Source organism: Zosterops lateralis (genome assembly GCF_965231275.1).
Source record: "Zosterops lateralis genome assembly, chromosome: 28".
In the NCBI taxonomy this organism is placed as follows: Eukaryota; Metazoa; Chordata; class Aves; order Passeriformes; family Zosteropidae; genus Zosterops; species Zosterops lateralis.
The window spans coordinates 3,534,545-3,560,378 of record NC_139788.1 but is presented as its reverse complement, the minus strand read 5'-3'; the positions used below and the strand labels follow the sequence as shown (position 1 = coordinate 3,560,378).

Sequence of the window (25,834 nt, the reverse complement as noted above, 5' to 3'; positions counted from 1 at the left end):
GCTGCAGGGCTGAAAAGCTTCAGACAATGGTTACGTTTTGGCTCTACAAGAGCAAGGTGAAGAAACTTTATATAAAATTCAGATTAAGCACACATTTCAGGCAAGAATTACATAACCCAGCAAAGGGTCATGAGCTACTGAACCCTCACAGCAGTGTAAGGACACCAACTACTTACTTGTCCACCTGCTCCCTTGGTCCCTCCACACACCACTGGGCACCGTGCTGGATGTGCTCATGTTCGACTCCTCAACTGGAAAAACATTCCCAAGTTATTACACCCGCAGTGATTTTGAAGTCTTTTGTACAAACCCACGTCTAGAAAGGTATTTTTAGCTGCTGCTGTCAAGATATCAAGCCCAGGTGGAGTCAGGGTGCTCAAGCCCACAGTGTGACAGCAGGGACTGTGCTCTACATTTAATGCATCCATTTGTCCCAACTTCTCAGGGATCCCCAAGTCAAAGGTACTCAGTGATTGAACACCAAGTATCCAAAAACCTTTATTATTTCATCCATCCAGGACAAAAAAGCAATACTTACTTCTCATGGATGAGCACTCCGGCATCACTCAGCTTTCATCTTCACCTAAAGGATAACAACTGAAGTTATTAGAGTCATACACAACAAATGGTGACCATTTCAAAACTAACTTAAAAATAAGGTTTTAACATACATGGACTGATTAGTTATGAGGGGGAACTTATCAATTATTTCAAACTATTACGTGGAAGAATAAGGGGCAGAAATAGGCTAGCCTAAACACTCATCAAGAGCTGAAGGAATATGCAGTCAGTTGCCTAAAGAACTGCACCCTGAGCACAAACCATAACCCCAGTCTGAGCACAGTGAGGTTTGATTGCAGCCAGAGGTATACTATCCCTTATGTGAAGGCATTAATTTAGTCAGCTACTTCAACTCTATGACCCTATTTGTCTCCTGTAGCAATGCCCCCTCTCTTCCCCTTCCTGAGGGAGTGCAGTGCTCCTGGCCCCTTGGAGCCCTTGTGTTCTACAGTCCAACAAGTGCTTCAGAAGCCAAAGGCAGACAACTACAGGTTGGCACTGTCACTGCTTTTATCCTCAGCAAGGTTCTTCCCTCCTCAAGACCCCCCCCTTTACTATAGCTGAGGGCAGCCTGTAATGGTGAGAGCTGGGGATGTGGTGCAAGGCTCTGCACAGCTCCAGTTGGGAGGCAGATCCCACCACGGGCACAGCATGATCTAACCAGGCAGGGACAACTTCAGGCTTTAGTCTCCAACCCACCACCCACCTGGGTTTCCTCACGGCCCTTGGGAGCAGGAGAGTTATGCACGTTTTGTTTCCTCTGCCATAGCAACAAACACCATGCATAAGGGATACTATATCTTTGTGCATCCTTTGAAAACTGCAGATTCCCTGCTAGCCACGCTCCTCCCAGCCCTCCCCAGTTAGCTCTTCAGTACTGGTGTTCAGAAGCAACATTTATAGAGATGGGGTGTTCACAGACCACTGCAGGATTGCACAGCCAGTCCTAACGTGTCAATCATTACCTAGCAGCAATGACACAGGTGGGAGAAGGCCAATCCTCCCTTTTTTCCTTTTCCAGGCAGCAGCTATTTAACAGCCCCACTAGCTGGTATGGAGAGTGAAAAAAATCTGAAGCTAATTAGCTGATTCCAAAACTTGCCGGTAGTGGAAGAAGCCAAGTGATTCCCCAGAGCAGCATACTTGGATGAATCCTTCCCAACATGCTCAGCCTCATTGAACATAATGGAACAGAACACTGGCCTTCCTGATCATGTCACTGCAGCTGGCAATGATTAACAGAGACATGCAACCCCATTACTGCTCCAGTCCTAAAACTACTCACAGGCCTCAGTGTTTAGCTATGGGGAGAACTGCAAGCAAATCAACACTTTGTATGCTTAATGTTACAATAAAGCCCCATCCACGCTGTGCTGTGCTCTCCTGCCAGCACCAGGCTCTGCTCGGAGGGCCTAGCAGTACGCAGATGTATTCTGACACCACACTTCTGAGCTTCAGATAAGCTTTTGAGAAAAAGTGTATTTCACACACAGATAAAACCAAGATGAAACACAATGCAAGCACTTGAATGTCATTTCTTGTACCCACTTGTTACAGATTGACTTAGAGCAGACATGACTAAGTTTGCTACCACACCAAGTTTCATTACTGCAGCCAGAGGTGGTCTGAGCCCCATGGTTCAGTCACAAATTGCTTGCTCCAAGAGTGTCAAAAACCTGCTAAGTTCAAGCACGTAGAATGAGGCAGATGTGCCAATAACCCCTCCATGACATTCCTGCAGGTCAAGTATCCAGAGCACACTGGAAAAACTAAAGTCAGATCTTGAGCAATGGTTGAAGATCACTAATTCAGTTTTGCTAGGTGACAGCACAGTGGCTGCCACAGGTTTGCTACTGGATCCCAGTCCCAGGTAAGAATAAGCCATCACAAAATGGATTCAAGTCACAGGTAAAGGTAAATCATTATGAAAAGCCAAACTGACTTTGTGACAAGGTGTCACTGTGTGACCAGCTGGCACGGGCTACACTCACTGTGGTGTAACCAAAGACCTGCTTATGGTGCACCTGCTACTTCAAGGGTTCAGTGGAACATGGGAAGGTGGCTACAGTGGAAGGGAAGGTTGTCCAGCAGATTCCTGTTCACCAGCAAGAGTCCTGCCTGGAAGGTAACAAAGAAGGGTCCAGAAGTGACAATAATACCAGAAACGAGTATGCAAAGCAGAACTTTGCAGAACAAGGGAAAACACAACACCTGAGAAATAAACAGAGTATCAGACAAGAGCCAGATAATTCACTGGAACAAGGGACCTTGAAATTCAGGTTCAAGAGCTAATGCAAAAGAGCTGGAGATCAGCATGTCTGGATGTCTGGCAACGTAAGTATGTTAATCCTGGAATGCTACAGTCAGGAGTTCTAGTAATGAAGAGTTTAGAATTACATCCCAAGACTGATGAAAAATGAAATTGTACATTACACTATCAAGATGACTCTACGAGGCAGAAGTACAGAATCTCATCACTGTCAATTAAAGCAGAAAAATGTATCAGGGTTGTCAATCCAAGGTTAAAATAAAGACTGCTGCAATGTCCAATAAGCTCTATGAAACTCACAGGGATATTCCATCAAGCACTCATTTATGTCCTCAAAAATATTCTGGTTCAGTCTCAGAGCTGCTTGTACCAGTAGCTTGAGGTGATTCTCACACAGCACACACAAGGCAAGAGCAGTGGTTACTAACACATTCCCACCAAGCCAAGACTCTACAAATGGATGAGCTGCAGATGGGCCACTTCATCACTACAGAAAGTTTAAACGTGTTCTTTTCCAGGCACTGAGAGCACCTTGTCAACTACTCAACTGAGCTAAAGATCACATTCCCTCTTCCCCACAGTGCTCATTTAAGATTATCTTCATTACATCGGAACTAAGAAAAATCCACCCAAGCCAAGTTGTATGTACAGAGGAATCGGGTCTGGAAATCCTCATCTAAGAACCACAGTAAGTTACTGGTTGTCTCTGAATGAGACCAAAGCTTCCAACCGAAAACCACGCAGCTTTGATGCAAGCTCAGCATACAGGTATGGAGTGCTGCACTGTAATTCCACAGTCAGAAGTGTGATGTCAGAATACCCACAGTATAAGATTACATAGAAAGTCACCAAGTTATATTATATTGCTTGTTACCTACCTGTACGCAGTCGGCAATGAGAATCTTGGAGCAAGCAGGAATACTACATCCGGGTCCTAATGTCCATTGCCATTTGTGGTACTACGTTCCTCACAGTTATGAACTGCAGAAATGCTGGCTAAGTGCAGTTATGTAGCAGGCCACTAGTTTAAAGTGTAAATTGCAGTCTCAAACTCCAGCAAGAACTTGCTGCCACAGTAAATGGTTGCCAAGGAGAAGCCAAGAATTTGTCTACCACAAAAATACCACAAAATCTCAAAAGCATTTTCAATTTCTCATCAGCTGTATAAATGATTAATGTAATGTATCTACACCAGAAGGTAAGATTATTCTGTATTCATTTCTGAGAAAGTGTGAAGACATATGTGTAACGATACCAGTTTCTACTTGCTGCAGTTTTTAGAGCTCCACGTGTCAAAATGGGCTCAATTTTGATAAAACAAGCTAAATTGCAACAGCCAATGTCCTCCAAGTCCAGTACAAAAATGTTATGTGATCTAGACCATCCAAAAACAGGTCTGACCAGCAAAGCACTTTTCTGAATGGTTTTAGAAGATTCAATTATATAAATCTGAGTTTATGAAAGAAGTCCAAAACCTCATAGGAATAGATCAAAGGAATGTCACTTTCTTGCCTCCCACATTTAGTAACTTTTATCAGATTTTAAAGTTGACATGTTTGCCAGCTTTTAAGACACCACCTTTAAAAGGTCTTGAAAAGAAGTTGGCTAGTTCATCACATGCCTGTTTAGTACATGCAACTCAAAGCAGAACTTGTTTTAGAAATTCTGCTTATGCAGCTACAACAAAGCCAGATTTAACCAAACTTTCAGATGTTTTGAAAACTGCCAAATCTTTCAAATGTATTTACTCATCATAGTTTTGCAGCTCAGCTATTTTAATACCTAGCAACAGTAGCTTACGTACAAAACAGGGGTACCCAAAGAAAAGCTCTGTAAGGTACAAAGACAGCAGCATCCTTCACTCTTCCAAGTTACAGAACTACGAAAGAACATACTTTAGGATATGCACCAGCATCTCTTTTAATAAAGAATGACATGTAATCTGAAAAATAAACTGAAAAAATTAATTTAATGTTCACGTTCAGAATTCCCCACCTCGGACACCTTCACCTTTTGAGGGTGTCCCACGAACACCCTCCAGAAAAGATATTGTTTAAAACCGCTTCAATAATGCAAATTGCATCGATACTGCTCATTTGTAAGCTATCCAATACAAGTAACTTCCAAATACTTGGTCTGCAGTTTAGGAACTGCCAATTTGGAATTTCCTCCTCAAGAACAATTCATTGTTATAGCATGTTATCAACCCCCAAACTTTTCTGGGTAAACAGAAAGCATTCACCAACCAAGCTGAATTGCTCTTTAGTGAGCTTCATGTTCCATATCAGTGTTACCTGTATCAGCATTTCCCCACTTGCTATTCTGTCATTTAAGGGGTAACAGTACTTCAAGAGGGATCAGACATCTGTACCCTAAAACACTGCAATCTGACATTTAAGTTTTAACCAAAGGGAAAATTTAGTAGAGAATTTAGAATTAGCCAATGCTTAGCACAAGGAATGGGAAGGATATTGGGAAGATTAAAGCTATTCACAGAACTCCAGTGGTTGGGGATCATGTGAAGGTACAGCCAAGCTAAGTTTAACTACTTTGTGCCAAGCAGGTTGATGTATCCTGCATTAACACTGAGGTATTTGACACTGGGAAGTCACGTTCCCAGTCCACCTGGTACATTGTAATAATAAGCAAAGCAACTACCTTACCAATGAGTCCAGAATGCTTTGAAATTCTTCTGGGACTTAACAAAATGAACAGCAAACTAACGAATTCATCAGATCTTCTACAAAAAGAACCTTAAAGGGAGTTTATTTGCACTGTGTAGTATTAACTTTTAAAACTCCAGATTCAGATACTACTTTTGAAGCATTATCTCCAAACATCAATAATAAAAGAGCGATAACCATCATGCAAGCAAGCTGATTGCTGTATTTTACATACAGGATTTTAGGATTTGCCCACCAGCTACACAATTTAAGAATAGTTCCTGCAGTCCCCATAATACAAATGATTGTATTCTGAACTAGGCAAATTAGTCCACTGTTAGCATGAGGACATAAGCAAGTTAACCTTAATCACTCGAGTAACACTTCTGGTCTTTTTGCCAAGCAATTTCAGGCAGGTGTACAATATGGAGCAAGGCCAGATCCTGTAATCTCAAGACAGCTTAAGAGCATATAAATATCACATTAACAATCCTTTAGTGAGGAAGTCAGCCAATACAAGGCATTCTATGAATTTATTTTAAAATAACCATTGCTAGTCTTCTGCTTAAAGTCTTTGAAAGATTCCAAGCAGTAACTGCCAGGGTGGTAAGTGCTACCATCCCACCACCCATAGCTAAAATATGGAATTTATTACTGCACTGCTTGCAGTGAAGCTTTAAATAATGCATCTTACAGCATTTGTAAGATTTCCATTCGCTTCCTTATTGCAGCACAAATTACTGCTCAAAAAATCTGCACCTACTGCAAAGTTCAGCTACAATTTAACCCAATCTTTGGCTAGAGAGGCACTGTGGGAAGAGATCTCACTCTTCACTGCATTCCCACACCCTGGTCTAGGTCCAACCTCAGCTCGAGGCTCTCAGGTTACTGTGGCAGGTGTGGTATTCGGCCTCGTTTGTTTAACCGCGACTGGCAAGAAGAGTTACTACATTTAGTTTTCTATTTATTTGAAGCACAGTAAAAAAAAGGTTGGTACACTTTGGGAATTCAGTGGCACAAGGTACACTGCCATCAAGTTAGGGACGTTATACATCAAAAAAACAGCTAAATTTGATTTTGAAACACTGCATTACATAATTAAATTGTACTCGCCCAAACAGACCACTTACAAATATTAGGTCAGTAAGTTTCTAACATCCATAAAAACGTAGCTTTCTTACTAAAATGCAAGAATTAAGAAGTCGGTGTCTAAACAAGACAGACAAAAAACAAACTGGAATGAAACTACAGGTCACATCTAAAATCGGGGCTTTTTGTTTGGGGCTTCATATTCTTCTCTCCCTCTACCATATCCTGGTGTTGTTCCAGGCCCCATTCCTCTAGGACCCTGGCCACCCACGGGCCCCGCACCTCCCTGCCCAAAGCGTTCAGGACGCTATTGGAACAGAATTAACAGTTCATTATAAGTAGTTGATGTCCATGTGTGTTAAGTATATATTTTTAGAAGGTTCCGTAGTCAAGGTTCGTCGATACAATCACCATTGAGCCGATCCACAGGTACCGGGAACATAGAAAGGAAAAAAGGGTAATTTAAAAATTAGTTTATTGTAATACATGCCTTGAGGTATGTTCCCACTTGATGCATTCTCATACATCTGTTACAAAGAACAGATCCTCCCTGCAGTGCTAGAAATGTAAGCATTAGTGCAGATGTGAATTAACAACTTTTCCAAATGAGCTCTAGCAAAATTTTCAACCAAGTTAATGCAAATAGCTTGCAAACTTCTCACCTTTAGTGCAGTAAAAGCTCAGATTACATCACTGTCATTTCCAAATAAGCCTAATGAGAGAATGCAGCTCCGGTTGGCTGAAGCAGGAGCTGACATTCATCAAATGTAACAGAATGCCTACTCACCAGGACTGGCATGTGCTGTCTAGAGACCATTTGCTTTTCAAGATGGGGTTAAGACTACGGTCTGCTGACTAAACTGCAGAGGCCTTTGGCAGTACCAAAACTCATTGTGAGCACTACTGCATTGCAAGAAGAAAAAAAAAAAAAGTGAAAAAAGCTACTGACCAGTGCTTTTACCTAACCAACGCAACTGCTCGAGCAAAGACTGGCACTTGTTCAAACCCAACGTACTCCGGAGCTGCTGGTGCTGCATCAGATGCAAAAGGTGTTCCAAGCACTCAGTGTTTCCAGTCAGAGCTATGCACAGAGGGATGTGTGCATCCAGGCAGTATCTCCCTTCCCGCCCCACCTTCACCACAAGCTCTTGGAAAATTCACAGCTTCACAGCAATTGAAAGGTTTCACACCAAGGTGTAACAGCTAAGTTACTCTGCAATAAAGCAGAGACTTCAGGTCTATTTACTAGTACCTCTAGTTGCATGTACTTTGTTCAGTTACTGTATTACTAGGTGTGATCAGCATTCAGCCTACAGAACTCACACATTATGAGGTCAAAGAGAGATTTAAATTTTAATTTCAACCAAGGTTCCCACTATCGAGTCACAGAACAATGGTAGGTGGTTGGTTACAAAAAGTATCTGCAACTGAAAATGCACACTTCAGAGCTCCTGACTTCTGAAAGTCAGCATGAATCCTTCCAAGAAAGGAGTTTCACTAATATTACTTAGGTTACTTCTGCCTGATTCATGGCAGCTTCAGCTCATCTCCAGTTCTGTTTAAAGGTTATCAGCCCAGGAACTGTGACAGCATTGTGTGGCAGAGATCCCCAACCTAAGAAACTCCAGGCAGTTAATCCACCTCACTGTCACATCTTTTGACCAGATCACATTTCAGGTATTACACAAGTTCAACATGCACCTGTACCATGATTTTCAGGAGAAAAATGTACATAGTATCCACCACACACTGCCTAACTGCTCACAGGAAGCTCAGGAACTGCTCAGATATCAGTAGGTTATTGAGATACCTTAAGGCCAACAGCACTGTCTACTGAATCAATGATGCTCTGTAAAGTTACCATTCCAAAGATATGTTCCCCAAAAAGATAAAACAGAAAGTATCTGACAAGCTACTATGGTAGCTCAGCTCATAAAGCCAGAGGCCTAAACCCACCCAAAAATCATTTATTTCAGCTTGTCCTACAAGTGTACTCCCTTTCAGGAGGGTGAAAGCACACTGGTATTGCCACCTAAGCCAACAGATTCCCATCCTGCCCATTAAGCACTTCTGTAATCTACATCCATGGTGCTTCAGTGCAGGAACACCAATCAGGCTCCAAGCCCAGTCACACATGTAGTGTGCCAGAAATTAGTACAGTTTGGAAACATACCTCGGAACAGGAGCTATGCTGTAGCTTTTAACAGGCTCTACCTTTGTGTCATGCCCAACACAGGAAAACAGACTGGGCTATCGTTCCTTTGGGAGACAGGAACCACAAATGGCTACAGTCCAGGATAGCTGGAACAGGCCTGAAGCTAAGAACCAGCATTTCTGCTCTTCTACAGCAACATCAGCACAGACTTAGGGATATGCTGTTTACCACTGATTACTTAAGTAATCTGCTGCTGGAACAGACCTGAGCGCAGATTTTGGACTGAGCAGCACACCCAGACCAACATGCATCCAGCCTACCTAGGCTTGGAAGGGGCAAAACAAAGTGTTACACATTGGGAAGGAGAACAAAAAATCTCTTATCCATCAATACAGAACATCAAATTACTGAAAAGCTACCACATAAAGTATTTTGATGAAATTTGTCAGATTCTCTAGATTTCATAAAAAAATCCTTCCAAGCCTAACAGTGACGCAGAATTTCCGAAGTCCAATGAAGTCAGTTAATTACAAATATGCTTAAGAGCACATTTGAATTCACTTACAATTTCTGAGTGTGTAAGCTACCATAAAGGTTATCGACTACTCTAGTGCTACACACTGCCACGTTGTCCTGTGTTAAACACCTGACAAGAGAGTCAGCAGTTAACAGTGACATTTCCACAACCATCCGAACACTGGAGAACTCATTCCCAACCACAATTCCCTTGTGCTAAGCTAAAGCCACCACAGGATACGTTACCATGTCACTTCCCATCATAGAACCACTCATGGCTGCTTGGCCAACTCCTGGATTAGCTTCATAACCTATGCCGCCACCACCTCCCAGAGGTGGGAATTTCTGGGCTGCTGAAGCATAAGGATCTAAGAGAGAGAAATATATAATCATATTCTGACAATTTCTAAGATAGCCACATGAAGTAATTACTTAAAAAGATTCTTTACCTCCCATGTTCATTGTGGCAGCACCACCCATTCTCATTTCTCGCTCCCTCTGCATAGAAGAAACAACTTTTAACTTGGATAATCAACCACCAAAATCCAAACTTTTCAGAGACAAAGCACATGTACAGACAACTACTGCCACTGCCCGTACACAAACACAGCGCAATTGCCAACCCAAAGGAAGCAAAACACAGTGACCTTGAAAACACATCAACCAAATTCCTGAACGTGGTGCTTACACAACAATGTAACTTACTGGATCCATGTAACCCATTCTACTATAATTCTCTTCCCTCTGTCTTCTCATCTGCTCTTCCATCTCCCGCTGACGGATCATCATCTCCTCCTCCCGCCGGCGACGCTCCTCCTCCTGCCTGGTCAGCCCAAAGCAGAATGTTAAACCCCGAGAGTGGAGCACACTGAACACACACCAACATCACTTGCTGCACCAATATCAATGTACTGAATGGTTACACTTCAGAAAAAAAAACAAACCATATTCTATCATGTTCAAAGACTTGAGGAGAAACTTACACAGCAGTTCAATTTCGCAAACACAAAGTGAAGCAGCAATGGTGTTTCTTGAAAAATAAAAACTTTCATATGTAAGTAATTGGGAAAAAAAAAAGTGTAAATGTAACTTTGAATAAAATCCCATGAAAGCCAAACTAACCTCAGCTGAATTTCCTTGCGTTTCTGCATTTCCTGATTATGGAGTTCTTCCATACGCCTCAGCTCCTCCTGGCGCCTCATGAGGTCTGCAGAAATGAAGCCTGTGAGCAGCTTTTTCACAAAATGTCACATTTAAACTTTATCTGAATTAGACCTGCCTCAGCTGCACTGTAGCAGAGAAGTACCTTCCAGTGGCACTGTTCTTAACAATACACCACTGAAATAAGTATCAAAAAATACCAGTTTCTTTACCGCTGAAATTCTCAAGTTCATAGTCAGAAGCATGAATTTACTCACTAAAGCATTAAAAAGCCATATATTTAAGCCAGCACTTAAAGCAAAAAGACAGTAAGAATTCAAAACCAATTACCTTGACGCAGAAGGTTTGCCTGATGCTCATGATAAGCATCTTCCATCTCACTTTCAAGTTTGTCCTTGGCATCTTTCATGTTTTTTGCCACTTGCTCTCTCTGCTGCTTCTCCATTTCATCTAAAGATTTCCATCTCTGGGAATATTCAAATTCAAAACTGCCAGGCTGAGCAAAACGGGGAGGAGTCTCTCTTTCCCTGCATAAAGGGAGATACTCAGAACAGGCAATCCTGGAAACTCAAGGTCAATACAAGATCACAAAGTAACTGAATTATCAGGGAACATCAAGGTCACCCTGAGAATACCTGACAAAAACAGGAGAGAGAACTGGCTGTGATGGAAGTGCTGCATCTTACACACTTAAACAACAGCACTGAACACAAATAATTATCACAGCACACGTGGAGACCCCTGCACTGTCACATCCAAGCAAATCTTCAGAGTCCTACTGCCTGTTTACCTCATTCTTAACTGTCTTTAGACATTTCACTGCTGACAACTGCAGGTGCAAAATCCTCAAAACAAGACAGGCCTTTGCCCAAGCAAGCACAACCGAGGTGGATTTTTCCACTGCCAAAGCATTCTGTGTGTCAAAGGCAAATAACAGCCTTCGCTTTCACTTAAATAGTTCTAAAAATGCCTGAAGGCCAACAGTTTGTTTTGTCATATAAATTCGAATTTAAAATTCAATAATTTATGGAACAAAATTACCAAGCTCAAAAACTTTCCACACATTACCAATATAAAGTATTTTGACATTTTGGAACACTATTAATCCACATTCTTCTCAAAGCTGCTTCTAAACCCCTTATGATTTTTGATCAAACAAGGAATTTTGAAACCTTTCTAAGCCAAGCAAGACTGACTGGACCTCCCTCCCTGCACTTCCTATTGTGATCTGGGAAAATATAAAATTCCTACAACAAACATGTTTAATACACAGATTCTGACGTGAAACTGCTGTTTCAGAAAAGCTTTCTCTTGACTCTTTAATAATTCTCTGCAGTCTTTGTTCTTTTACGCCAGTAGTCAGCTCATAAGGCAAATCCACATGCAACAAGTTTATACTAATCGTGGAATGAGTTAAAATTTGACTTCATTTCTCATTTCAAACCACGAATGCAAATTTCCAAGTTCCCCATGGGATCATCAACCCCAGACATGCCTTAAGGGAGATGACAGCTCCCAACAATAGCATGAAACAGTATAAGTCTGATTTTTCAAGTTTCCACATACACCAAAACCATCTGTGGAGCTGCTATTTCTTTGTAATACAATGTAGAAAACTTCTTGTGTAACACTTGGTGAATACAGTAAACAAATCATTATGTTACTTAAAACTATGAACAAAAAAAAAAACCCCAAGAACTGGAAATACAACCGAAAAATTAAAGCCTGTCTCTGGAAATTTTTCCATATTCCTCAGTGCAAGGGACGATACTGCTTAAAACAACATCAACACCCTCTTTATAATCAAAAGACAGTGCCTACTTTTGATACATCGGATTCTTCTGAGCAAGCTTTTCTGGAAGACCATCTTCATCATCCAGTTGTTCCAAAGGTTCCACAATAACTGGCCTGGGAGTACTGAACAGAAAACACTCGTTTTACTCCTCTAAAAGAGTTTATTCTGAAAAACTACAATCCTACAGTCTTTAGTCAGCTTAAAACTAAAAGAATCTGGCAAAGTACTTACGTTGTCAACAAAAACACCCCCTCAGTACACCGTTCAAACGCTTTCCTCGCAGCTGGCTTTGATGCAAACTCAACAATGCCTTTTCCTGTTGATCTACCTCGATCATCTACAATCACAACAGCTCTTTCCACCGGACCGAACTGGGAAAAAGCCTCCTCGAGCAACTCGTTGGACACGTAGGGCGAGAGGTTCCGCACCGACAGGGCGGCGGCGTGAGTGGCAAAGCGAACGCGGAGCTGCCGGCCCCTCATGGGGGTATCGTCCAGCTCTGCCTTTGCGATTTCTGCAAGAGCTCTAGATTCCTGGGGGAAGTGCAAAACCCAGTTTAAGAAAACTAAGTTGAACGTCACCACGTGGCGAGAACGAGACGGTTGAACACACAACGACATGAATGCCTACCAATTTAATGAATCCAAAGCCTTTCCCCTTGTTGATAAAAACCTCTCCTGGCTCCCCGTATTTGGCAAAAAGTCTTTTAAAGTCTTCATCTGTGATATCGGCAGGCAAGTTCCCAACAAACAACCGGCAGCGCTGTGTGTACGTCTTCTCCCCGGGCCGCCTCAGCAGAGAGAGGTTCGCTTTAAACCCCTACAAAGAATCAGACCAGTTCGAGCCACCACTGAACGCCGCACAAAGGACTGCGGGGAGCCCTGAGGATCCCCGGAGAACACAAACCACAGCCCCAGCACCGCCAGGGGCACCGCGAGGAGACCCAAATCATGATCCCCGTACCACCGCGACGAGACCCAAACCACAGCACCGCCAGGGGCACCGTGAGGAGATCCAGATTATAGTACGGTGCCACCACGAGGGAACCAAAATCGCATCCCCGGGCACCGCGACGGGACGCAAAGCGCAGCCCCCGGGCCCGCCTTGACAGCGGGGACCGCTCGGGGACCATTCGGGGACCGCTCAGGGACAGCCCGGGGCCCGCTCCGGCCCCGCGGAGGCGCCGCCGCCCCCGTCCCGCTCCTCCCCTCAAGATGGCGGCGCGGGCGCGCGGAGCCGCCGCCATCTTGTGCCTGCGGGAGGTGGGGGGGCCGTGACTCACCTCGTCCGACAGCTTCTCGCTCCTTTCTCCCGAGCCCTGCTGTGGCCCCAGGCTCTGCTGGGCCTGGTGCTGCTGCCCGCGGCCCCGCGGCTCCCCGCCCGGCCCGCCGCGGTGCCCCGGGCCGCCTTTGTGCGGCCCCTGCTGAGGGCCGCCCGGCCCTTTGGGGCCGCCGCCGGGAGATTGTCCTTGTCCTTTCTTAGGGCCGCCGGCCGGCGTGGGGCTGGGGCTGGGCTTGGCTTGCGGCTGCGGGCCGGAGGGAGCCGAGGAGGGAGCCGAAACCGGCGGCTGCTGCTGTGGCTGCTGCCCCGCGGGAAGCGCGGAGGATGGAGGCGCTCCCGCCTGGCTGCCGGTGGGTCCCGCCGTGGTGGCGGAGGCTGAGGAGGATGAAGAAGGCGGAGCGGAGGTCGACGTGGGCGGCTTCGGCGGTTCGGGCTTCGGGCCTCCTCCCGGCGGCCCGCCCGGGCCTTGCGGGCCTCCCGCCATCGGGCCGCGGTTCTGTCCCATGCCCATGCCGGGCGGCGGCGAGCGGAAATCGTGGTTGGGTCCGCCGCGGCCGCCACCGCCGCCGCGCCGATGAAAGCCACCGCCACCGCCGCCACGGCTACGGAAGCGATCCCGCGACATGGTGTACCGGAGGGAGGAGGCCAAGATGACAAGAGAGCTCCGGCCGCCGCGACTGCTGCTGCTTAGTGTCCGCTGCGCAAAATGGCGGCGAACTGGACGGCCTCGCCGCCGCCTTTGTCCGCCCCTAATATACTGTCCCCGCCCCCGGAAGCCCCCTCCTCCCTGCCAGCCAACCACCAGCAACGGCGGCAGTGACTGAAAGGTGCAGTCACCAATAGCGTGTCGCAATTCCGCCAACTCTTTGATCTCATTGGTAACGAGCCTGCCCTCTGTCCATTGGCGCGTTTGACCGCCGACGTTGGCACGGGACGGTCCGTTAGCCCCCCGCGTGCTGATTGGGCAGTTTGAGCGGCGGGAGGCGAAGTCACGGCGGGAGCGCGCGTCGTGATTGGCTGGCTCGGCTGTCAGTCAGGCGGAGGCGCGGCCCGGGGTTGGGTTCGCGGCGCCTCAGGGCGCACTCAACGCTGTGTGCGGCTGGAAAAATGTCAAATAAACGCATTTTCAATTACAGTTCGCTGCTTCAGCGCAGCCGGAGCCTTCGCTTCTGCTTTGCAACCCAATCTGGGATGAGAAATGTCCGATTTATGCATTCAAGGGTGGTAGTGGAACCCCAGCGCCAACATGGGGAGTCACGTTGAGTCTGTTTTGTGTGAAAAGTTGGGCAGGGAAGCACCAAAAAAGAACCCTGGTCTGGGAACAGCGATCCGCAGATTCTTTCCAGACGCCCTGGGAAAGCAGGACACGGCTTGATGTGAACAAAAAGCGACGCCAGTTCCCTAAAGTGTACACGGTGCACTCTGAGATGTGAAATAAAGACCGTGGGGGTTACAGTCCCCACATTCCGTGTTCCATTACAGAAAACAGGCCAAAAAGCACATTCCGTCTTTTTAGTGTCCCTGGTTTCAGCAGTGCCGTGCGGGAGACACAACATTACAGCAGCACAGTGTTTTCATCCTTCCCTTCAGCGGTGTTTCTGTCCCTCCCCTCTCAAGGTCCCCGGAGTGTTTCACATTCGGTTTCAAGTCTGAAAAAAACCAAAATCAAACCCCGTGTGAAACTCAAGGGAAAGTCCCACGTTAACTGCACAGACCTGGAAGAGTGGCAGTGCTGTGATAAAACATCATCAATCTCATAAATATTTCTGATGCCCCGGGGGAGTCAAAGGCCGGTTTCGTTCTTCGTTGAATGATGGGATCACAGAGAAGTTTGGGTTGGAAGGGACCTTAAAGCTCACCTTGTTCCACCCCCTGAAATAGGCAGGGACACCTTCCAGTATCCCAAATAGCTCCAAGCCCTGTCCAGCCTGACCTTGGACACTTCCAGGGATCCAGGGCAGCCACAGCTGCTCTGGGCACCCTGTGCCAGGGCCTGCCCACCCTCACAGGGAACAATTCCTTCCCGATATCAATCCAGCCCTGCCCTCTGGCAATGGGAAGCCGTTCCCTCTTGTCCTTGTAAATTGTCTCTCTCCATCTTTCCCCTGTCAGCTCCATCAGGTGCTGGAGAGAATTAGGTCTTCCCAAAGTATTTTCTTCCAGCTGAACAATCCCAGTTCTCCCAACCTTTCCTTATATGAAAGCAACAAAAGAGATGTCCCTGTGGATTTATATTTTTTAAATAAAAAGGAGGCACAGATTGATACTCACCCCAAATCAGTGTTATATTGGCTGTGGGACTTCAGCCACTCCCAAGCACTCCAGGATGGAAATTCCAGGCTGTTTTAAAATGGATTCTGGCCGTGGCCCTGCTGCCGGCAGTGAGTGTTTCCACCACGAGGTGTCTCAGAGGTTAAATCACTGCAAGAACAGATTTGGGACTGGCTCTTATCACACACAAACAACTGGCATCACCTCGCTGTCACATCTGGTTCTGTCTCTTCAGGAAATAAATAATATTGAGTGGAAAAAGGTTGAGTTTGCCTTTTTTGTGTCTTAAGTTAAGTGAACTGTATTTTCGGGAGCTACTAATTTTTATCATTCTGCAGAAGGAACAAAGAGTGTAATTCTTCTTCCAATTCTGCCAAAATCTGCACGACAAAAATCAGAACAGAAATGTGAGGGGCAGCTCAGATCTCTGCTCTGTGTGACCAGGGACAGACCCAAGGGAAGGGCTAGGGTTGTGGCAGGGGGTGGTTGGGTTGGGTATTATTCCCCAGAGGGTTCAGGCACTGCCCAGGCTCCCCAGGGAATGGTCACAGCCCCAAGGCTGCCAGAGCTCCAGGAGTGTTTGGACAACACTCTCAGGCACAGGGTGGGATTGTTGGGTGTCTGGGCAGGACTAGGAGTTGGACTCAATGATCCCATCTGGGTCCCTTCCAGCTAGAGATATTCTGTGATTCTATGGCTCTTTGAAAAATCTACACAATGGAAATCTGTAGAATTTACCCAAAGTCCACAAAGTGGCTTTGAATTTCTCCATATCTAGAAGAGGCCAGGGTAACAGTCCATGTTTTGCCACTGCAATGGGAGTGTTTATCCTGGTCTTCAAATTAAAGAAAAACTGATGCTGAGCAGGACTTGAAGTAAAAACAACTTCTGTTAACAACCACCTGTTTTGTAAGTGTTCGTGCTGGGCAGCTGGCTGGTTTCATATAAAAACAGGCACTGAGGAAAAAAGCTTGGGATGTTCTCCCCAGTATGCTCCACTGTAAACAAATTTATCTGAGACTGGAAATTCTCTGTGACACCTGGGGTAAGAGTTGAAGTATTTCTCCATCCTTCACAATGATCTGTTTATTGGGATGTTCAGTGCACACATGCATTAGTTCAGTTTAATAGGGGCCATTGAGAGAAGCAAAAAAGGAAGAACTCCAGACCTTTCTCAATCTCAAAACATTAATCTATTTAAAAATAACACTAGTGTTAGTACTTCTGAGGGTTTTTCATACTGTACAACTGATCTAAAAAATTAATTAAGCCGTGGTAAGAAGCAGTCCGTGACTAATGAGGAAAAGACCTTAGAGGAATATGAGAGAGGGAATCAGGCTGACACTGAGGTGCCCAAAGTTCTGAATGTCTCAGCTGCCACGAGCACAGGATAATCCTCAGGTAATCCCTGTGTGGATCACAGCAGGTGATTGATTCAGATAATTTTTTTTCCCCTAAACTATTTCCTCCTGTTATAAACATAAACACAAGACTGGCAAGGAGAAATTTGAATTATGTCTGAATTATTAATTGCAGACTGTAGGAGGAAGGAGCAGCGTGTGTCCAAGCTGCTAATTAGGAATAATTACCCCATGAGGTTCTGTAAGTGTCCCAAGTACAAACAAACATGAATCCCACTAACATCCCTTCCCACTGAAGAAGCAATGAAACGTTGGGAGGAGATGCCATGTCTGCACTCTCTGGACTATTTTGACCAAGAAGAAAACAGTTTAAGGGCTGTGTGCACAAATTCCAGTATGTCCCAGAACTAGAGGTGCTCAGGAATTTTAAGAATCAGGAAGCAAAGGGAGGAGTGGGAAGGGAGAGCAGAGCAGAGAGGCACCAAGAAGGTGCAGGGCAGAGTCCTTGCCCTGCTGCAGGCTCTCCTAAACCAAGTCTGTGGTGCCCTGGGATAAACCTGCCTGGAAGAATAGGGATTCTTGCAGAACATTTCATCATCCTGGGGCTCACCATAGTGTCACAAAGTGTGACCTTTGATAGAATAAAGGAGGAAGCAAGATGCCAACAGCACCACCTGGTACCTGAAGCTGAGGCAGGATGGCAGGAGTGGCAAAGAGCTGCCTCAGTGGCTCTTCAGCTCACAGCAACTTTCCTTGGCACTCAGTGAGGAGGGTTCTCCTCTCCCTCCAGTGCTGTTTTCACCTCTCCTTGAACACAGATTAAATCTGCTCTCCAAGAGACTTTTCCTCTATACCATGACAAATATGCCTATAGGCTTAAAGACAGAGAGCTGTGAAGTTGGGAAGTTCTGTGACTTGACAAGACCACACAATCTGGATAAATTGGTCTTTCCCTCCTCTTGCTGCCTGTGTCTCCTCTCTGCTTTGCCAGTGGGCAGAGTGATCCTTGGACAGTTGAGAATACCAAGACTGTCTTCCAAGAGGCTCCAAGAGCCCTCCATGCCCAGTAGTGTTAATTGGCGTTAAGGGTGCTCACTGCCTTGCAGGAACCCTCAGCACAGTTGTATGACAAAGCTGTTGATCCAGACATGTCCTTGAGCTGTGGAGAGAAATGAGTTAGACATAACAGGAATTTATCCCACTGCCGTACAGTTAACAGCATCCGTGTCATCTATTAAGAGAATTTAATTTTCTATGGTTTGCTACTATGAGTTTAATTTTCTATTTCTTCAATTAAGAGACTGTAAAACTCTGTCACATTTTGTCACCTGCTGGCCACGGTCCCACAGATGCAGCCCAGAAATCCAGCTGGGCCCTGAGCTGCATTCAAAGGACCAAGGCCAGCAGGTTGAGAGAGGGAATTTTCTCAGATTACCTGGGAATAGTGCATCCAGTTCTGGTGCCCTCAGCACAAGGGGAATGTGGAACTGTTGGAGCAAGTCCAGGGTAGGGACATGAATTTGATAAAGGGACTCCAGAACCTTCCCTATGGAGACAGCCTGGGAGAGCTGGGACTGTTCAGCTGGAGAAGAGAAGGTTGTTTGGAGACTCCCCAGCACCTTCCAGGGTCTGCAGGGGCCTCCAGGAAAGCTGGAGAGGGACTCTGAATCAGAAACTGGAGTGACAGGACGAAGAAGAATGGCTTCCCATTGAAGAGGGGAAAATTAGACTTGATATTGGGAAGAAATTCTCCCTTGTGAGGGTGGGCACAGGTTGCCCAGAGAAGCTGTGGCTGCCCCTGGATCCCTGGAAGTGTCCAAGGCCAGGTTGGACGGGGCTTGGAGCACCCTGGGATAGTGGAAGTTGTCCTGGCCCATGGCAGAGAGTGGAATTGGGTGGGCTTTAAGGTCCCTTCAAATCCAAACCAGTGTAGGATTATGTGACAATAAATATGTGGCAAGAATGGGATGTAACTGTTACAGAGAATCCCCTTCTTCCATCTCACAGATACATCAACTCTGCAAAGTCCCAGCAATTCTGAGCTGAGCCCTAGTTAATGTTTGGCTATGCATGGAATGTCAGTGGAGCAGAAGGGAGTAGACTCACAATGCTGTATTTCATCAGGCTATCATGACTTTCTAAAAAATCTAAAGACTGGCAATGTCTTCTCTGTATATATATTTTTTAATCCACTGCTATTTCCAAAAGACAAACACAAAAGAAGGAACAGAAAATCAAAACCTTTTTTTTTTCTATAACACAAAAATGGTGTAAATATTAAATTAAAGAGTTTTATTCTGCATTTGGAAAAAGTGATGTAGTCACAGCATGAATTCAGGATGATACTAAAAAGCAGCAACCAGAATTTGTGAGTGGGCAGTAATTTCCAATAAAGATTCAAGAGGTCTCCAAACAACACAAATGGCCAAAGAACTCCAGAGGTTATTCATGTTGCTCTTCAGTGACTCCCTGAAGAAAAAGATTAAATTAATCCTGCTGTAGCATCAGGCACCTGAAGAGACTTCCCAGAGGATTACTGCTCTGACAACCTGACACCCATCCCAGACCTTGAGCACAATCAGATTTTGCAAAAGTCTACCAGTTTCCTTTTTGAAAAGTAGTTTTGGCATCTTGTTATGGCAAATACCAAGATCTACACATCATGGTAACACGATGGGTAGCAGAGCCTGCAAGCAGTCTGAAATGTCTTGTGCAGGTTTTACTGATCTCACCCCTTTTTTACTCTGGGGGCTCATAGGGTGAGTTTGGTGCCAGCATGAACTGTCCCACTGCCAAAGGACCACAGGGATGTCACAGGGAGGAGGTTTACTTGGGGTGGGAGTTCGGATTTTCTGCAGGGAAATAAGAGCAAATAGAAAAACAAAAGGAAAGACCCAAAAGTGAAGAGAAAATTCACATTTCTTTCTGCTTCAACAAAAGAATTGGCCATGAACCTGCAACAAAACTTGTTACTATAAACTGGATTTCCATCAGAAAAATTTTCCAATAAATCTGTCCTGGTAGCACAAGAAAGGCATGAATATAGCTGGAAAATAGATAATGACTGCATAAGAAGACCAAGTGCAACAAAGAGAAATATTCTGCTTGCTCTTACAGCAACATCCACCCACCAATCTACTGTGGATGAGATGCACCCATGTCCCAAGAGGGCATCGAGCTGGTGGTCTACAGTTAAATAAGAAACTCAGTTCTCCATATGGGTTTTGTACTTCTGCTGAAGAATTTTTCCCAACAGATCATCCAGGACAAAAAATAAGCTTCAAAATGGTGCAATGATGATTTTTAAAGCTCCAGAGTAAGAAGGATACAGAGTCCCTGAAGCAGAGCAGCATCAGCTGTTTGTAACACAGAATTAGCTGTAAAAGTCTGCATTCCACATCTGCACGTTGGTCACTGTCTGTTTAAATATTTCATGATGTGTGCAATTAAGTTCTTTCCTCCCTGTTGACTCTAGAAATTCAAAGTACTTATCTTGACCTATGTTCTGGGCTTATTTTCACATTTGCACACTGACAATGAATCAAAACAATTTCTTTTGTATTTATAACTAGATTCACTTTGGGGAGCTGAGAGCTGCCATATTTGGTGTGCAAAAACTGCTGTCTGGCATGTTTGGAAACAAAAGCCTGTGTTATTGAGACTTAAAAAGAGGATGCAAAATAGATTTATAATTATTGTAATTAGAATAAAAAACATGATTGCACTGAACTTAAATCCTGGTCCAAATTTCATACACATGCACAAACCATCCAAACAGAAATTAACTTCATAATTAATACTGGATCATTCCTATTACGAAAAAGGCACTATTAATTATTGATGATGCTTGTGCTTTTCCCGAGCTGTTTCCATCTTTTCCTCTCCAGTTCATGGAGTGCTGGGGGTAATGCAGTGTGTACAAATAAATCACTCAGAGGTGTGTAAGTTACTCCACGCTCCTGCACGCAGGAGGACCTGCTCCTGGATGTCCTTATCAAGCAGAATACAGAGGGGCATTTGTTTGCACGAGCAGAGCTAGAATATTCTCTTTAGAGTTCAGCTTCCTCCTTTCATCCCACCCACCACCAGACACTTCCTGACATTTCTCCTGCAGGCAGAGCAAGGCAACTGCCTTTTTTTTTTCCTTTTTCAACGGCTGCTCCTTCAGCTATCTGTGGGTGGTGGGGGAAGGGGATGTTATCTCAACAGCAAACACAGCCAGAGCAAGTCTGGGAATGAGGGGGAGTTTCAGGATGGAAATAGGCCCCTGCCAGCCCTCCTGCGTCTGTGTCTCTATGACTAAGCGTTTGCTTTTTAAAACTTGGCTTTTCTCTTTCCTTGATCCTTGTTTCCAAGCCTCCTGTTCCCCTTTGTCCTGGCAGCTCCTGACATCACCAGCGCCAGGGAAACGCAAATCCCACCCAGCACATGGAGGGACAAAGCCAGAGCAGCCCCTGAGCTGGGACACAAACCCACATCCTCACTGCCCCCAGGTGCCCCCTGTCTGCTCAGGGTTCAAGAGGAAACACCACTGCAACTGTTTTTCCACTGAAATATTCCTTGTATTTTCTTACAGCATTACAGCCCTGCCTCGGAAGAGCCTGTTGTACGAGAGCACCTAAAATTAAGAGGTGTCCACGGTTTTGCCCATCTCTGGGTCAGAAAAGGCCACTGGCTGCTCATGTGCACATCCCTTCTCAGTTCATGACAACAACAAGGACAAAGAAGTGCCCAAAGCACCACATGGTGTAGTGGTGAATGTGGTGGTGGTGCCGTGTTGATGGTTGGATTAGGTGATCTTAAAGGTCTTTTCCAACATTAACAATTTCATGATTATTTATGGGTACAACATCTGCAACAGCCATGTTTTCCTCCCAAAGCGACCTGTTTGGATGCTCACTGGAAAGGAAACAAGATTATTTGTTGTTATTAAATCATGTTTGGCCCAAAACACACAGCAGGGCTGTTCCACCTGCAGCTGGAATTCTCTGCAGAGACCCCACGGTGGAGCAGAGGCAGGAGTGCCCAGCCCCAACCCACAGGGCTGGCAGGTTTTCAGGAGTGCCCGGCCCCATTCTGTACAGCTGGCAGGTTTTCTGGGTGATCTATATTCAGCTGTGCATGCCCGTGGGGATGTGCAAAGATCATTCATCCAGTTCACTGAACTGCAGCCTGCGTGTGGAGGGGGTTTCGTGCTTCCTTTTTAAATGTCACTGGTTTAAAGAGGAATAGTCTCACGCAGGATTGTACAGCAGATTGGAATATGGGCACTCTGGAGGTGAATTAAAAAGCAATTCAAAAACAATAGTGTGGAACAATCTTATCTTTTCCCTGCCTTTCCCAGACATTTATCTTGGTCTGTTCTGCTGGAGTCAGCACCACATTACCAAAGTATTCTGCAGTGTCTTTTTTAGCCACATTAGTGCACAGACAGTTCATGTAGAATCACAGAATCATGGAACGGTTTGGGTTGGAAAGGACCTTAAAGATCATCTTATTCCAAATCCTGCGATAGGCAGGGACACCTTCCACTATCCCAGGTTATTCCAAGCCCCATCCAACCTGACCTTGGACACTTCCAGGGATCCAGAAGCAGCCACAGCTTCTCTGGGCACCCTGTGCCAGGGCCCCCTGTTCCCTCACAGGGAACAATTCCCTCCAAATATCCCATCTAACCCTGCCCTCTGGCAGTGGGGAGCCTTTTCCCCTTGTCCTATCACTCCAGGCTCTTGGAAACAGTTTCTCTCCATCTTTCCTTTTATCCCCTTGTCATAAACGAATCAGCCGGATTGATAATCAAAAATGAAATTTATTTTCGCATAACAGCGGTCTCGGAAAAGCCACAATAAAAAGGACAACTCCGGGATCGGAGCTGGGTGAACCTCGGACTGGCCTCTATAGCACCAGTCCCTGCGATTCGTTCACGAATCCCGCCACCGAAGGTGCAGTTTATATACAGTTTATTTTCCCTAAGGCAGGGTTTCTTTGTCCACTTCTGCTCAGATCGCATATTCATGCGTCTTCTTTTGGGACTTCTGTTCTCTCCCCACCACCGCTGATGGCTCATCATCATCGGCCCCGGCTCTTTTTCTGTTGTAAATTCCTGGTTCCTCCTCGGAGCCGCCCGTCCCCTTACAGTTGCAAATTAGCCTTCCCCAGGTAGCCGCTTGTCAGTTCTCAATTCTATCTTTCTTAATTTCCAAGCACGGATTATTTTATGCAGACTTTACACATAACACCCCTAAAGCCACAATCAGGTCTTCCCAAAGCTGGGCCAACAACACCCAAAAATCAAGAGTCTGAACAAGCTGAAGAATGTCCTGCTCTGGTTCCAACACCCTACAAAAAACATCCTCAGGTGTCTCAGACCAAACCAGGGTTGATCTGGCTTTAAATGGTGGCTCTCACTGTCACCCCCTCGTCTCTCCATTGTAGCATCAGCCTCGGCAAACCTGCAGCAGGCAGAGATTTTGCGAAAAACGAGGTTCACTTTCTTGGTAAATTTTAAGAGATAGATTTAATAAAAAATTAAGACAATTAGGAGATAAAAAAGCACGGCTGGCCGGGTGATTCGACATTCAGCCAAGACCACACCTGCTATATCACAGATATTCTTTAAATACCCTTTCTATTGCATCAGTTTGTTGAATATTCATATTTTCCATAAACTAGTTTCCATATTCCAGGAACTGTTTTGCGTGGTCCCTCCTTGGGTTTGCCTTTTTAGAGCCTGTGTGTTTCTGGGCTGTGTCTTCATTATCACCTCCAGCTCGGGCCTGGGTCCAGACTTTCTTCAGATGGGAGATGCTGATAGTTGGTGTATCGGTAGCAGAGTCTTCTTTACATGTTCACTGGATGTCATTTCGACCAAACAGACAATTTAAGCAGACTTATATCAACTACCACCACTATGCCTAATTTTCTTTACTAATAGCAGAAATAAAAAACTTATGTCTTTACCACAACATTATTAATCATATAACACACATCTTGCAAAAAGCCAACTTTATAATATACATTTATAACAGATTTCAACAGCACATGGCTGATCTAAGACCTATTGTAGTGACAGGATCTATTTCTCTCAGGATGCTTCATACAGTGGTCCGAAAGCATTTTCTGTTGGATGTTGAAAGTTCAGATATTTCCATCACTCCCTGATTTACTCAGGGGAAACATGCAATGACACAAAGATGCCTCGTTCCCTTTAAAATGCTTGAACAAGTTCATTTTATACCATACCATGAAAATTTACAATGTAGCCCCAAGAAGTTACAGCAGTTTTGTGGAGTCTTGTGACGCCACTGGAGTTCTCTTGGTATTTGAGGTTATCCTGGGCATTTGGCACTGGGATGGCACGAGAACAGAGGTTTAGTCAACACAAAAACACCCACAATTTCTAAACTTCAGACTGAAAACATAAAGGCTGCTTTTGCAAAGCCTCAGAAACCAGAGGGCAAAAAGAAAAAGCAAGTTTATTTTTCCTAAATATCTTAATTCCTAAACCAAACTCAAAATTTAAGGTCTTCTTTGTACTTGAATTTCTCAGCTTTTTTTAATTAATAAATATTTATTCTTTATTATATTTATTATGCAGTAAATTTATTACTCTATTTCTTCCTAGAAAATCCCGTTGAGAAATCTGTGCATTTTCAGCTGGTCCACACAGGTACTGCACATCTGTGCTGTGAGCCACAAGCTTTTGGGACACCTGTGTGTTCACAGTGGATTTTTGTGCACAACACCTGGGGAACCCTCACATATGCAGCCCTATGTTGAGACTGTGTTAGAATTTCTAACTCTTAAAAAATTTAAATATAAATGGATATTAATTTTTTATTGGTTTTGTATTTTTATTCCCATTAAAAAGAAATTAAAATATTAATTATTTTCATTTGTAGCTATCTAAAAATAAAATTATTTTTTAAAATTACTATAGAATTTCACCTCAAGCTCACAATTCACATATAACATCTCTTGCCATTAAAAACCCCCAAATTCTTTGAGAAATTTCACAAAACAACTCATCAACTAGAATTATTTTAGACTTCAGGATAAGAATTATTTTAATTTATACTTGAGAATGAGGATTATTGCATAAGTGAAAAGCATTAATTATTAAATTATCACATCAATTATCTCTCTGTCCTTGGAATGCCATGATTTCTAAGAGAGACCTAAATGAATCCAAATATTCTGTATCCAGCATTTCAGGCCAGCTGAAGGACAGTGTTTATAGGAGGATCACTTCAGTCACCACTGAAATGCAGCTGCAGCTCAGCACCAGCTTATAATTGTGCAAATAAGATAAACTGGGAAGTGGAGATTTCCTTTAAAACCAAGTTTTAATTAGCAGATAGATTAATTAATTATCAAAAAGACAGGAACACATTGTCCTTATCAACTTCTGGGCATTGGCAATGCCCGACGTTGCTCACAATAAAAAAACCTCCATAATCTGTATCTCAGACATGGTTTCAAAGGTTTTCTTAATAAGCCATCAGTGTTCATTGGCTACACACTACATAGTTCTCTTTTAATTAGCGATCTATCTTCTACCAGTTAATGATTCTCTTGCTTCTCATGCTAATTAGTGCCAAGCTCAGTGTTTCTCTTCTTTTGGGTCGGTGGTTTCTTGGGTCAGTGGTCCATGAGTGGGTGGTTGTGATCTCCCCCTGCCAGAATTCCCCCTCACCCAGCTGGAGTGGATTC

At 44.6% G+C, this 25,834-nt stretch overlaps 1 protein-coding gene across 2 annotated transcripts; it reads right to left on the bottom strand.

The window, feature by feature from the left end:
* Nucleotides 1-176: 176 nt before the first annotated feature.
* On the bottom strand, nucleotides 177-14,212 carry SFPQ (splicing factor proline and glutamine rich). 2 transcript variants are annotated; one of them, XR_014591870.1, is made up of 12 exons: nucleotides 13,492-14,210; nucleotides 12,840-13,028; nucleotides 12,441-12,742; nucleotides 12,236-12,331; nucleotides 10,745-10,941; nucleotides 10,376-10,460; nucleotides 9,959-10,076; nucleotides 9,703-9,751; nucleotides 9,500-9,621; nucleotides 3,709-6,889; nucleotides 539-583; nucleotides 177-251 (listed from the first exon to the last, which is right to left on the bottom strand). XR_014591870.1 is itself a non-coding variant. In XM_083879450.1 (11 exons), exons 1-10 carry the CDS (start codon nucleotides 14,113-14,115, stop codon nucleotides 563-565), a joined length of 1,803 nt encoding a protein of 600 aa, XP_083735576.1. In that variant the 5' UTR covers nucleotides 14,116-14,212; the 3' UTR covers nucleotides 177-251; nucleotides 539-562. The 2 variants fall into 2 exon arrangements, 1 of the variants encoding a protein (XP_083735576.1); XM_083879450.1 differs by lacking the exon at nucleotides 3,709-6,889 and having other exon boundaries at nucleotides 13,492-14,212.
* Between the last annotated feature and the right edge of the window lie 11,622 nt (nucleotides 14,213-25,834).